A 14,467-nucleotide genomic window follows, 5' to 3' on the forward strand; every position below is an offset into this window, starting at 1 on the left:
GATAACGTGTGTCTCAGAAAAAAAGGCCATCTGGGGCACCCGGGTAGCTCAGTCGGTTGAGCGTCCAACTATTGGGTTCCACTCAGGTCTCAAGTCATGATCTCAGGGTTGTCGGATCGAGCCCCACGTGGGGCTCTGCACTCAGAGAGGAGTCTAGTCTGCTTGAGATCCCTTCCCTCCTCCTTCTCCCTCTGTCTTTACTCCTCCGTGCACACCCCCCCAAAATAAAGTAGTAAAATCTTAAAAAAAAAAAAAGAAATGGGCATTTGCTGATTTGCTGCAGTCCCCTCCCTCAGTGACAAAAATCCCATTTCACAGTGTACTGGGTGTCCTGCGACACGGGGCGAGCCCACGTCAAGTTCGCACCACACCGAGTGAGTGGCCAAGGAGGAGCCCGAGGACCTGGGAAGCACCAGCCCCAGGATCCCCAGGCTGACAAAAGGTACGGCCTGTGTCCGCAGCTGGGCCCGCCCTTCCCCACGGCAGAGAGACCCTAGAATACCTCCTGCGGGCTCAGACCTAACTTTACACGCGGATAACCTACGGTATCAGCGCCTTTCTGTCGGCCTCCGTCAGGCGGGGGAGGGCAAGGCTGTGCCTGTGGGAAGGCAGCTGCGTGGGAGCCCCGGGCTCGGCCTGGCCGGCGTTACTGCTTTTCAAGGAGGCCAAGCCAGCGCCTCTGGAGAGAGGACAGCAAGCGCGACGATGCTTACCGGACAGCAGGAACGCTCCCCTCTGCAGAGCCACCAGACTTTCCGTCAACATGTTCTTCCACGTCAAACCCCTGGTTGCCAGGTAATTCTGTGACGGGGAAGAAGAGAAACCTCAGCCACTAGCTTGGAAGAGGAAACACTAAAGTGACAAGGCAAACACCTCATAAAAGGCCCTTGAAGGTGGGTAAAGCCACAGCCCGGACAAGCTCGGCACGGCAGGGATTTGCGTCGGGCAGCTGGGGGGGAGCGCTGTGTGCAGCTGGTTGGGGGGGTCTGCTTCCAAGGTCGCAGGACACCCGGGACAGCCTGCGGGCCGAGCCGCCCAAGCCTGACTCGGTGACACGCTCGCCACCTAGTTCCCAAGGGTTCTCGTCTGAGGTGCTCCGTCAGAGCCTCGAAAGGAGGGCTAGCTTCAGAAGCCTGGACGTGGGCGCGGCCACATTCCCTCTAAAATTCTGCCAAGACAGTCCTCGCACAGCAGTGGCAGGACAGCCCACTCTGGCCAAAGCAGCCCTAGGGCAGCAACAGGCACGTGACCAGGTAAGGACGCGTGCAGGGCTTGGATCTACACTCTGCCGTGCAGACACACGGCTGCTGGGCTCCGTCTGTGCGAGCGCACGGCTCACGGCCACGAATGGAGCACAGCATGCAGAGGAGCCCTCCGCGCAGGGGAGAGGCCCCACGTCCTGTGTGCGCAGCACTGCACTAAATGGGATGAAGCCGGGACTCTTGGCAAGGGACTGATGTGCACATCAGACCCTGAACTTCTAAGAGCTGGGCCAGCTTCTAAAGCATGGCAAGGAAAACGTCAGAAAGGAGGAAACAGGAGACAGGCCCTGGTTCCCCCAGGGGGCCAGCCCACTCCCCACCCGGACTCCGAAGCTCTGTGCCTGGGGCAGGCACTGGAGCGAGTCCTGCGGATTTGTGGCATAATGGACATGAAGGAAATACCTCCTTTTTGGAAAATAGGAAAACACCCACACGGTGCACTCAGCAGCAGTACCAGGAAGAGCCATTAGCGGAGTTGCACACCTCAGGGGGCCTCGCTTGGTCTGAGCCCCCCCACGCCTGTCCGGGAGGTCCGTCCGTTACCTTGAGGACATCCGACTCATAGTGGTTGTTGCTCAGAACCCCATCCAGACACCTGTCGCCCAGGTCTAGCTCTGCCAAACAGAGGGAAGCAAAGTCACCCGTCTTACAGACGCTCTATGAAAGCACCATTCACTGACAGTAAGATAACCCAATTTCCTTTCTTACAGAGCCTAGAAGAATAAAAAGTTCCATGATAAAACAGTTTTAAAAAGAGAACAGGCAAAATGACTTCCATTCCACTCCTTCCTGAAACGGACGGCCCTCTCCGCCTCCTGAGCACCTGGTCTGGCGCAGCGAAGACTCAAAGCCACGGCCAGACTGGGCGTCTTTAGTGGGGCTGTTCGCGCATAAGGACACCCTCCTGACTGAGCTCCTATCCCTGTACCTCTCTGTTACTGCTTGGTTCTGAGCTGGAACAGAGAGACACTTCCAAACGTCGGACATACACAGTATGTCAGGACAAAGCAGGGTCACTTGTGGCAGCCTCCTACAACGCGGGCCACACCACCCGGTCACCACCCTCAAAGGCACTGAGAGAACATGCAAAGGCACAGAACTCAGCCAAAGACCCGGCATTACCGCAGAACGGGGCCAGGCAGCCAAGGCAGCCGGCCCGGGCACAGCCCCAGTACAGGTGGCAGAAAGGCTGCAGGCACACGGCACCTGTGGACACAGCACAGCCGCTAGTCAGGCCATTTCAGTGAAGAATAAATCCAAATAACCGTTAAATAAGTGACACACTCAATTTTGACAGCAATAAAATAAAATAAAATAAAATAAAAGCAACTGCAAATAAAAGCATGGCTTTTCACCTATTTTACTTAAAAGTGACACATTATAGGGGTGCCTGGGTGACTCAGTTTGTTGGGAGTCTGACTCTTGATTTTGGCCCAGGTCATGATCTCAGGGTCACGAGATCAAGCGAGTCAGGGTCCCTGCTCAGCAGGCGATCTGCCTGTGAGCCTCTCCCTCCCCCACCGCCTTCATGCACATGCACTCTCTTTATTTATTTACTTTTTAAAAAGATTTTACTTATTTATTTATTTGACAGAGAGAGAGAGACATCACAAGTAGGCAGAGAGGCAGGCAGAGAGAGAGAGAGAGGGAAGCAGGCTCCCTGCTGAGCAGAAAGCCCGATGCGGGTCTCAATCCCAGGACCCTGAGATCATGATCCGAGCCGAAGGCAGCGGCTTAACCCACTGAGCCACCCAGGCACCCCACGCACTCCTTAAAATAAATAAATAAAAGGGGCGCCTGGGTGGCTCAGCGGGTTGAGCATCTGCCTTCAGCTCAGGTCATAATCTCAGGGTCCCAGGATCGAGTCCCCCATGGGGGTCCTTGCTCAGCGGGAAGCCTGCTCCTCCGCCTGCCTGCCACTCCCCCTGCTTGTGAACACGTGTGTGCTCTTTCTGACAAATACGTAAAATCTTCTAAAAAATAAAATAAATAAAAATCTTCTTTAAAAAAGTGACATATTAGAGAAATGTCATGGTCCTGATGTGGGGACAAACATCGGATGCAGACTTCAGAAAGAGACTGCCCGTATGTGGAAACTTGGTTTATGACAGGGTAGGCTATCAAGTAATGGAAAAAGATGGCTATTTGATAGGATTGCACAGACAGCCGATTCTGCAGATGAGAACACACAGCCACATCTTTACACCATGCGCAGCAGTCAACACCATTCTGAAACCTGAGCCTAGAGGGATCCCAAGAGGGGCTCCATGGTGGGGAAGTTGCTCAGGCAGGCAGTGCACATGCACACCCTTACTCACACTGCTGGGGGGCGATGCGGGGGTCCTGCTCGCGCTCTGCCCTCCGGTCAGGCATGGGCTGGAAGCAGCAGGTACATATGGCATGGCTTCCTTGCAGGGCACACACATAATCCTGGGCTGTGGAACAGACAGGATATCCGGGCGGCACATAGCGGGACACAGGCAGAAAGAACAGGTTAGACCCCCATCCAGAGGAGTGTCTGGAAAGCACACAAGGGAACTCAGCCACAAAAAAACCCAGGGAGAACTCTGACCTGTTTTCTTAAATAGCCAAATGAAAGCTTACCATCGGAAAGGAGCCTTTTAAAAAACAGAACAAAAAATAGCAGAGCAACCTCTCGGCTCAGTGGCTGCAGCAACACTTCCAAGCTCACTTGAAGGTTTCTAACGTTTCCTCAGGCTATAAAGCCCACGTGATAAAACAATAAAGTGAGTTCTGTGTCTTCCAACAAGTGACAGGCCTGGTGGGCATGAGTGGCCGACCCCACCCTGGGAGCTGTGTCCATACAGCCCAGCCCCCGGACACTCCTGGCCACACGGGAGGAATCGCCTGTGCACACACATCTGCTACAGACGCAGTCCCTCCGGGGACTTCCATCTGCAGTCTGAAAACGACAGAGCCCACCCGAGGGATGGCAGAGTCGGGAGGTGACCAGGCGCTGCACTGCCCGTGCTTGTCCACAGGGCCACGGCGTGATGGCACACATCTGTGAACACGGCTCTGGGTCACTGGCCTGGGTCACTGGCCTTGTGACAAGGCTCGAAGAAACTGGGCCCTGTGGGGCCATGAACTACAGAGTGGCCAGGGCCACAAACATAGATTCCACCTGTCCACTGCCCCTTTCTTGTCAGCATCTGGCCCAAATGTCAGGTTCAGGACTAAACCCCCAGGACTGCCCAGGAGCAGAGGACCACGAGAAAAGTTAACTCTGGTTTCTCAGCCCAAAACAGACCCGGAGAAGCAAGCGGTTACGAGAGGTGGCGGGGCCATGGAGGCAGTGACAGGAGTCAGGCAGAAAGGGGAGAGGAGCCCGCAGGAACGACAGCCGGATCCTGGGTGGTCGCAGCAGGACGACAGCACGGAAGGCGGCATCTCACCTGTCGTAACGCTGGTGGACGTGGAGGGCGCGTCCCCCGGAGCCGGTGCCGCCCCTGGCTCGCTGCCAGGCCCTGGGCAGGGGAGGGCCCGGCCCGCCTGCCGCCGGAACTCGGGGCACTGTCTGCATACGATGTACGGCTGGCTGCAAGGGGGGGCACACGAAGGCCACACGCACCTGAGTGCGGAGAAGCAGGAGGCTCCTGCTCTCAAGTGTGCGGGGGTGGCGGCCACGCCCCCAGCCCCATGACAAGACCAGAGCCAGAAGCCAAGCCTGGAGGTGTCCTCTCTGCCCCCCCCCCCATCCCACCGCTGCCGCCCAGTGTGTGATGGGGAAGGACAGCCTGTCCCCGCTGGGCACCCAGTCAGCGCTCACCCGGAAGAGCAGCGGGGGCTCTCTGTCCCTCGCCACCCTCAGCCCCCTTGGCGGCTCCCGACACATGGAGACAGGCCCTGGCCGGGCCGTGGTTCGGCACCACATCCCCCACAGCGCGGCCGCTCAGTCTCCACACAGGACGCGCGCTCACAGGCCTGATGCTGGGCGAGCCCGGAGCCACGTCCGGAGGCGGCCCCAGCTTGCCCGGCGCGCTCAGCACGTCCACCCCAGCGCCTGGGAAAGTGCGTCAGTCAGAGCGCGCGTTGTGCCCAGCTGAATGCTGCTGTCCTCGAGGGCCTTCCCGCCCAGCCAGCAGCAGCCCTGCCCCACCTCGCTTTATGCCCTTCCACTGAGCTTCCTAAAAACACAGATGGTAAAAAAGAATCCACAGGAAACAGGCACAGACTCTTCCCTCATCTCGGAGAGCGCCTTCCTGGGCCTGCCTCCGACAGCAGGAGCCAGAGAGGGAAGAAAGGGTGAGACCTTTCTAGAATACCCCCAGCGAAAATGCTCAACCTCATTTCGGAACGAGATGGCACTCATCTCGGGCGACGCCGAGTGCAGGCAGGTCTCCCGACACCCCTTGACAAACCTCCCAGAGGCTATCGCTAGGACCTTCCTGACGGGCACGAGATGACACAGGTGCCAGTCCAGCAGGGCACCCTGGGTCAGGCTCTCCAACCTGACCACTCCAGTGCCATCACTGACCTCTGTCAACTAATGCACATGTGCACGAAACTGTAACCGCAGAGTGTGCACCGCAGCATGGCCCCTCCATGAGAATACTAGAAAGCCGACAAAACCACGTGTACGGCACAATCCCATCTTCGTACGAGCATTTCTAAGTACACCGCGCTTTACTTACTAACAGAAGGAGCTTGTGGCCACCTCTACGAGTGGCCACAAGGAAGCTCAGTGGAAGGGCATAAAGTGAGGTGGGGCAGGGCTGCTGCTGGCCGGGCGGGAAGGCCCTCGAGGACAGCAGCATTCAGCTGGGCACAACGCGCGCTCTGACTGACGCACCATAATATGTTCATGCTAAAGTGATTTTTGATTCCTTCTGTTGGCCTGACCATCATTTGCTAAATTTTACAAAAAGAAACAAAGAATAGTTAATTTGGGAGGTTTGACTTTTGTCTCAGTCTGACGGCCTCCACCCGAAACTCAAATGGCGGACTTCTGAGTCAGGAAATGGCAGCTAGCACCAGGTCTTGAAGGACCACATCCCCTCAGCCAGGCGGCCACGGCCTCTCCATGGTACCATCCCGACCAACGCAGACCATGCAGCTCCCAGTGCGGGACCGACACTCCCTGCACGAGCTGCTGAGTACACGCGCACACGGGACAAAGAACGTGTTACATCGTGACTTTGTTGTAGCCAGAACCCAAGCACCTGACCACAGGGTGTGGGCTCTGGTGCTCTTCATCTTAGAAGAGTCGGCAGTCAAGCCATTCGCTGGCCAGGATGCCCTGAACTCAAAAGGTACTGGGTGCCAATGACATCTCAGTAAAGCTAGAAGGAAATACGGATAAACAGCAGCAAAAAATAAATGTTGTGTGCGAACCTGAGAGGGAGGGGGCACTGGAGGAGGCAGGGTGGCAAGTACCCACCCCAGTCACCCAAGGGAGTGGCTGTCCTTGGCTGGTGTCCACCCATCCTTGCTATGCTCCAAGCAGCCAAGGTCACTGGCTGACGTCGCCCACGAGAAGCGAGGCCAGACTGTGCAGCAGCCAGGCTGCTGGAGGCGGAATCCGACCCGGACTCCCGCGCTGCCTGCCCAGCTCCCTGCCGCACTCGGAGCCAGGCGGAGGCTCACCTCACGTCGGAGGACTCGCTGTCCACGTCGGACAGCTCCAGCAGGTCCTCTGAGCTGCCCTCCTCGTCGGAGAACGACCTCTTGACTTTGGGCTGCAGCATGTCTTGCGTGATCTTGTTCCTGGCAGCCATGCTCCGCATGTCTTCCTCGCTGCGACTCTTGTCTGGAGGGAAAGGACGTGGCTCTACAGGTTGAGGGCCCCGGAGAGACCCCCGCAGCGGCCAGGAGCTGGGCGGGCTCCCCACTTGCCTGGGTGCTGGAGAAGATAGGCCTCCACCAGGTTGTTCAGGATGTGGTTTTTACAGATCCTCTCGACGGGACAGCGGCACGTGGGGCACAAGGTGGAGCGCTCCATCCAGCCCGAGTAGCAGGCGGCACAGAAGGTGTGCATGCAGGGCTGCAGGCTGAGGGCACAAGGACAGGTCTTCAGACTCCCCCGCATCACCCGCTGCTAGAGCATCTGTCTGCCAGGCCACAGCAGCCCCCCAGATGCCAGGGGACGTGGGGCATGGCCTGCCTGGAGCAGGAGAAGCAGGGACCCCAGTTCACGCGGCCCCTCCCCAGAGGAGGATGTGCCTTGCTCAGGCTGAGGGTTCGTTAACAAACAGAAAAATGCGATTACCCCCGACCCATGGAGCTCACTTGACTCAGCAGAGCCTAGAGCCCTTGCTTGTCGGGCTGCAACACACACCACATTTGGGGCCCCGCGCTGGCCGCAGCCGCAGCCCCAGCTGTCGGCCGGAGAAGGCCACCAGGGGATCCGGCTCCCCTGGCAGAACGGCGCTCGACCTCAACTACTTTCACCTGGTCCTTGGGAATTCAGAGAAACCAGAAGTGACAATCTATGCTCCAGCAGGGACAGGAGAGCAGGCTGTGACTTGAGGCATACGAGGAACAGGGACACTGAGTGTGGAAAAGGCTTGCATTTCAGTGGAAATTCTAAGGGCTTTCACCCTTCAGTTCCCCAAAGAAGCAAGGAGGGGGCTCTCCCCAGTGGCTCCTGGGACCCACATTCCGGGGCACTGCCCTGGATTAACTACGACATTCCCTTAAGGCTCGGTACAGTTCTCTTGTTTTGTGTCTGTGGAGCACACACAGGCTACTGGGGTTATGTACTGGGAGCTGTGCCAGCCTGTGTCCACGGAGGCCACTGCCACTGCAGCCTCGTGAGCTCTTCCACAGCCTCGGGTACGGGCACCGGGCTCTGGGCAGGCTGGCCACACAGGTCAAATGACAGTGACGTCCACAGCATCGAACCTGCCCTGAGCCAGAGGCTGGCTACCCCGCGGCGGCCGCTCCTCCCGGCTGCGGCGGCCCCGCACACCTCCCTGCGGGGCGTGTACCTCACACAGTCGTGCAGCAGGTCCTGGCAGATGATGCACGTGAGCGTCTCCTCCATCTTGTCCGGTTTCATGGCCTCGGACCGGACACTGCCCAGGCCGGTGTGGGTGTCTCTACACTGGTCTGCGGCCAGCAACTGCAGGGTCACATCAGGGCCCCCATCTGCGCGAGAAAGGGGTGCGTTCTGACCACCGCAGCCAAGCGGGGAAGCAGCAGATGCTGGCTCTTCTGGGTTCACGAACACCTCAACCTACGGAGGGAAGACGCAGCTCCCGCCAGTGTTTGTGTTTCTTTTCTTTTTGAAAGATTTTATTTACTTATTTGACAGAGAGAGAGATCACAAGCAGGCAGAGAGGCAGGCAGAGAGAGAGGAGGAAGCAGGCTCCTGCTGAGCAGAGAGCCCGATGCAGGCCTCGATCCCAGGACCCTGAGATCATGACCTGAGCCGAAGGCAGAGGCTTAACCCACTGAGCCACCCAGGCGCCCCCGGTGTTTGTATTTCAAAGGATGTTCTGAAGGGGGCTGAAAAGCAGCTTCAAATTCCAATACACTTAAGTTTCGTAAGAAACTTAAACGTAATCACATAAAAAGGGGCACTCGGGATACATGCTTAAAGGCCATTTGTCACTCAGGATTTGTATGTAATGTCATTTTTGTTTAAACAAAAAACGTGACTTGTGTACACACTGGAAAGTACGCGCTCCGATGTGACCAGGAGCTGTGAATCTTCTTTTCTGTTCTGCTATTCCACAGTGCTCGTGCGTTGATAACCACAGCTTAATTTTTATTTCTAATTAAAGAAATACTTGCACACAATTTACAAAGTCAAACATTTACAAGAAACCAGAAGCAGGAGCCCTCTGCCATGGTCTAACCTCCACTGAGTTAACGACTTTCGTGTTTTTAGCTACTTTTGCTGGTACAGAACTTCGTATTTTTTAACTATATAATACCTTGCCTGGGTTCGATTTTTTTGTTTTAAGATTTATTTGGTGGGGGGGGGATTTATCTGGTGGGGGGAGATGGGGGTGTAGGGGCAGAGGGAAGAGAAGCAGACACCCCGCTGAACAAGGAGCCCGACTGGGACTAGATCCTAGGACCCTGGGATCATGGGATCAAGATCTGAGTCGAAGGCAGACACTTCACTAAGTCACTCAGGTACCCCCCAAAGTGGCCTCATTTTTATACTAGCTTATTATTTTACGCACTATTGCTGATTTTTTCCACCCCCCCCCAAGCCAGTCAGTTCAATTTTCCACGCAATATGCAAGATATTCCAGTCTCCTCCCCCAAGGTCCTCCTCCCTCCCAGAGCCCCTGGTCTCACTGCTCCCATCCTCCGGCGGTCTCAAGCCTGCAGCGCAGCCATCGTCCCACTACACATTCCCCAAAGTTTTTATAGTCTTTTTAAGAGTAGATTTTTCTCTGAATCACCTTTACGAAAAGGTTAAAGCTATTGCTTAAAGGCAACAATTTTTTTTTTTTAAAGTTCATTTACTTTTTAGTAAGCTCTAAACCCAACGTGGGGCTGGAATCCGTAACTCCAAGATCGAGAGTCACAGGCTCCCCCGAATGAGCCAGCCAGGCTCCTCCAAAGGCCACATATTCTTAAAAAAATGATTGTCAAATGTGGACAGAACGGCAACTCAGAACACATTGCTTCTGGACCACGAGCATAACCTGACAGTAAACACAGTGCAATCCAATGATGACAAAAGAAAGAAAGAAAAGGTTCAGATTTCCATTCCAAAAAGCTGAGGCACCACAGGTGTCTGCCTGAGACATATCCTCAAACTTCTGGAAAATGGGAGGCCCCACCGGAAGCCGCTCGAACAGGCCCTCTGGGACCCCGGCACTCCCACAAGGGCCAAGACACACAGAACCCCGAGACTCTGACCTCCTTTCATTCTCTTCCTGCTGGGCTCCAAATCCTCCTGATCCCGGGGCTCTGACAGAGAAGAGGAAGCCCCCTCTCCGTCTGGGAGGGCTGAAGGAAAGGTCGGGATTTCATCACCGGCCACAGACGGACCACGCTCTTTCGGGGACACGCCTGCGTCTCCGGAGCCTGTGAGGAGGACAAACAAGAGAGGTTCGGATTCACCTGCCCTGGAAGGAGAGAGCACAGCAGGTGAAGCATCACGGGTTCGAGTCAGGCCTAGGTAATCCAAGATGCCACATTCGCAGTGACACACACTCACTAGCAATACGGAGCTGCGTCTCTTTAACGCACCTGCGCCCGCTGCTGTGCTGGATGAACCTGGAGCGAGCAGCGTACTCGCGTGGAAGCAAAGGCAGACGTGTTTGTGGTTGGGATCGGCCTGGAACGTTTCGTCTCACACGGGGCCAATCCGCACGCGAAGTAAGGCCGAACACTCACCGTGCCGTAACTCATGCTGGCGCAGCTACACCCCGTCCTCTCAGAAGAGCTGCACTTTGGACGGCAGGGACACCAAGGCCAGACAGAGCAGAGGGACGGTGCGGCGAGAAAGGAAGGAGCAGGAGCACCTCCCAGGGCAGCGCTGATCCGCGCAAGCCGGAAGCCGGAAGCACTGATTGAAACGAGCCGGCCGGAGGGTAAGGAGACTTTCTAATAACCTTCATCTGGATAAAGACCTGGTTTATAATACCATCCGCGACAGTACAGGCGTAGTCGGTAATATGCAAGTGTTTAGTGCCGTTATTTTGAAAAAGAATGAAACTGCCCTATAGCCGCCAAAGGAAAAAGGTTAAAACTGCTGAGGGAGCAAATGAGCTTTACACGGAGGGAAGAGAAGAGACGGGGTCAAGGGGCGGCTCCTGGCTCTGGTTCTCACTCCCACTACGGGGGGCGGCTCCTGAGCTCTCCCTCCAGAATGCACATCACGATGGCGGTGTCTCTCCAAGAGACCCACGGGGAGGGTGAACTCAAAACCTGTAAGAGCACCTGGCACCCAGAGCACACTCAGCAGGCTGCGAACCTTATCAGTATATACACACTCAGACACACAGGAAGATGCCCCCAGCTTCACACAACTGGCGCTAAGCTTTCCATCTGAACAATCTGCTTACAGAAAAATTTTTTATGATTTTTTTTAATCGTACAATACATAAATGCACTGCCCTTTTGCCCTTTCATGGTAAAATTAACAGTTGTATGTGCACGCGCGTGTGCACACACACACACACACACACACACGTCACATTTTCTTCGTTTCCAGGTCCTGGCCTCCGTGAACGCCGCTGTGGGAACAAGGACGTGCAGGTGCCTCCTGCAGACAGTGATTTCACTTCTCCGCATATACACCCAGAAGCGAGGCTACTGCGTCAGACACAGTTCCCTTTTTCACCGTCTGAGGAGCCTCGGCCCTGGTTTCCAGAGGGGCCGCAGCAGCCCGCTCTCCCACGACACCACCACGGGAGGCTCCCCTTGCTCCGCGTCCTCAAGAACGCTTGTCATCCCTTGTCTTTTCGACGCTGGCCATTCTAAGAGGTGTGAGGTGATACCGCATTGCGGTTTCCTTGAATGAAATTAGAACATTATCAAAATAAACTATCAAATCCCACCCACTCACATTATACACTGCATTAAGTATATAGATGGAATAGAAAAGATTCCTACTGGTATCAGAGCTATCAGAGCTATTCTGTGCTTCAATTCTGAAAAGCTATTACAGTAACCACAAAACACACAGCTTGGGACCAGAGACAAAGCATGTTTTTACAGAGACAAACAGCTGGAGAGTAGCACTTAATCCAGAATGCCCACAGCCTTCCATCGTATCTGCGCTCATACGCAACACTCCCCGGGGTACACTCAAGGTCAGTGAATGTCACTTCTATTCCTCCTGGGGCGGCCCTCACAAGGGGAAGCCCTCGGGTGGGTGGAACCAGCAGCGGGGCAGCCCGTGACCTACCCGTGTCGTGTCTCTGTGGTTTAAGGAACCCAGGGGATACTCTAAAGGGCACGCGAGCCAACAGAACCGGGAGAACTTCAACCATCTGGGCAATTTTTCAGTATCTGGCATGTTTTTATCTAGGTAGTGTGATTGCCTTTTCTTTTACTCAGGAGTTTGAGGTATGATGCTGAAAGAGCGGTAAGTCAAAGGCGTCTGAGAAGCTGGGACTCGAGTTCAGCAGTACCAGGAGACAGGCTGGAGGGCCTCCTGTGGTCATGAGTCTGGTTTCTGCTGCTGGTTATCTCCTGGAGGTGGTGGGTGAGACTCAGATACAGGGCTCACCAGCCACTACCGTTGTGTAAGCAAGCATGCCTGTTAAGTACCTCGAAGTCCTTTATGGATGCGCTGAAGTCCCCGTAACACGAGGGTGTTGGTGCTCAGCCAGGTGCCACTGACCCGGGGAGAAAGCGTGGTGTGCTGTGTGAGCCCGCTGCCGCTGGGGACTCGGCGGGGCGGCGGAGGCTCTGGGTAAGGACAGCGGAGAGAGCTAAAAAGCCTTAATGAGGGCAGCCAGTAGGAGAGTGGTGCTCCCTACGCTAAAAAGAGCAACTGTACTGGCAAGTGAAAACCAGGTTCGCAAATATGGAAATAAGTTCAAATAATGTGGGAGAAATAGGCTTCCGGTCTCAAGGCAGCATACAGAGTCTCTGCATTTACTGCCTCTCCTTCCCCAAATCCCACCAGAACAGATGCTAAAATAAGGACCACCTTGGAGAACAGCTAGGTTGGCCAAGGAGACGGAGGGGACGGAGGGGACGGAGGGGACCTCTGGGGACAAGTCCTTTGCTGCTGAGCCCGCAACCGAGTTCTTTTTAGAAAGACCTTGCTGGTTCCTGCCTCTGAATGTGTCTGCGACAGCTAGAACTTGGGCTTCTTGCAAGCAGAAGATTAAAAGAAGACAAAGAGCCGACGCGCCACGGACAGGAAGTGCCCGGTGACATCATGAGCTGGTGAGGCAGGGCGAGGCTGCGAGTCTCCAGACTCTGCTCTGGGAACCATGTCTTCTACTATTCACAGCCAAACACACCCTCCCCGAGATTTAAGGCGGTCCCTGTGCACTACAATGTTAAGAGTAAGAGAGGGAGGGGTCCCTGGGGGGCTTAGTCGGTTAATTGTCTGCTTTCAGCTCAAGTCATGATCTCGTGGTCCTGGGATCGAGCCCCCCCCCCACCACAGCTCCCTGCTCAGTGGGGAGCCTGCCTCTCCCTCGCCCCTCCCCCATGGCTTGTACTCACTTGCTCTCTCTCAAATAAATTAAATCTTAAAAAACAAGAACAAAATGGGACACCTGGGTGGCTCAGTTGGTTGGACGACTGCCTTCGGCTCAGGTCACGATCCCGGAGTCCCGGGATCAAGTCCCACATCAGGCTCCCAGCTCCATGGGGAGTCTGCTTTGCTCTCTGACCTTCTTCTCGCTCATGCTCTCTCTCATTGTCTCTCTCTCAAATAAATAAATAAAATCTTAAAAAAAAAAAAAAAAAACAAGAATAAAAAAAGCATTCTAGGGATAATTTTGAGTTCCCAAAACAAGGTGAAGAAGGCTTGCTTCACTGAAGAACATCAAAGAGCTTAATGACCAGGGTGAACCACCACTGTCCTGGGTACTGTAAAAATGTCAATTCTCCCCAATCAAAAAAATCTCAAAAAGACCTTTTTTTTAAACTTAAGATAAACCTAAAGAGAATCTGGAAAAAAATATAGAAGAACAGCTAAGATGGGGCGCCTGGGTGGCTCAGTGGGTTAAGCAGCTGCCTTCGGCTCAGGTCATGATCCCAGCATCCTGGGATCGAGTCCCATATCGGGCTCCTTGCTTGGCAGGGAGCCTGCTTCTCCCTCTGCCTCTGCCTGCCACTCTGTCTGCCTGTGCTTGCTCTCGCTTCTCTCTCTGACAAATAAATAAATAAATAATCTTTTAAAAAAAAAAAAAAAAAAAAAAGAAGAACAGCTAAGAAAGTGAACTAAAACATTAACATATTTAAGGGCGCCTGGGGGGCTCAGCTGTTGAGCCTCTGCCTTTGGCTCAGGTCATGACCCCCCGGGGTCCTGGGATCAAGCCCCAAACTGAGCTCCCTGCTCAGTGAGGAATCGGCTTCTCCCCCACCTGCCCCCCGCTTGTGCTGGCTCTCGCTCTCAAATAAATAAAATCTTTTAAAACAATGAACATATATAGTACGATCCAAGTCACAGAACATATATATGTATACACTCTACACCCTAACAGTTATCTACAAAGAAATGTTCAAGTCCCACGGCACCCAGGGAGTCTGAATCTTCTCTAGTGACCAGGGAGGAAGGTAAAGACCAGTATATGAAAAACTGGTTT

At 54.7% G+C, this 14,467-nt stretch overlaps 1 protein-coding gene across 2 annotated transcripts in view; it reads right to left on the reverse strand.

The window, feature by feature from the left end:
• Positions 1–14,467, reverse strand: part of CHFR (checkpoint with forkhead and ring finger domains) — a 30,123-nt gene that overhangs the window by 4,380 nt on the left and 11,276 nt on the right. The window contains exons 7-15 of one of the 2 annotated variants that reach the window (XM_059139208.1): positions 10,107–10,274; positions 8,213–8,372; positions 7,119–7,273; positions 6,870–7,032; positions 4,679–4,821; positions 3,581–3,697; positions 2,385–2,468; positions 1,806–1,876; positions 714–801 (exon numbers count right to left, since the gene is read on the reverse strand). In XM_059139208.1, coding sequence (XP_058995191.1) covers positions 714–801; positions 1,806–1,876; positions 2,385–2,468; positions 3,581–3,697; positions 4,679–4,821; positions 6,870–7,032; positions 7,119–7,273; positions 8,213–8,372; positions 10,107–10,274 — 1,149 coding nt within the window. The remainder of the gene's footprint in view (positions 1–713; positions 802–1,805; positions 1,877–2,384; positions 2,469–3,580; positions 3,698–4,678; positions 4,822–6,869; positions 7,033–7,118; positions 7,274–8,212; positions 8,373–10,106; positions 10,275–14,467) is intronic. The other variant, XM_059139209.1, reaches the window with a different exon arrangement.

Source organism: Mustela lutreola, chromosome 11 (assembly GCF_030435805.1).
Source record: "Mustela lutreola isolate mMusLut2 chromosome 11, mMusLut2.pri, whole genome shotgun sequence".
NCBI lineage: Eukaryota > Metazoa > Chordata > Mammalia > Carnivora > Mustelidae > Mustela > Mustela lutreola.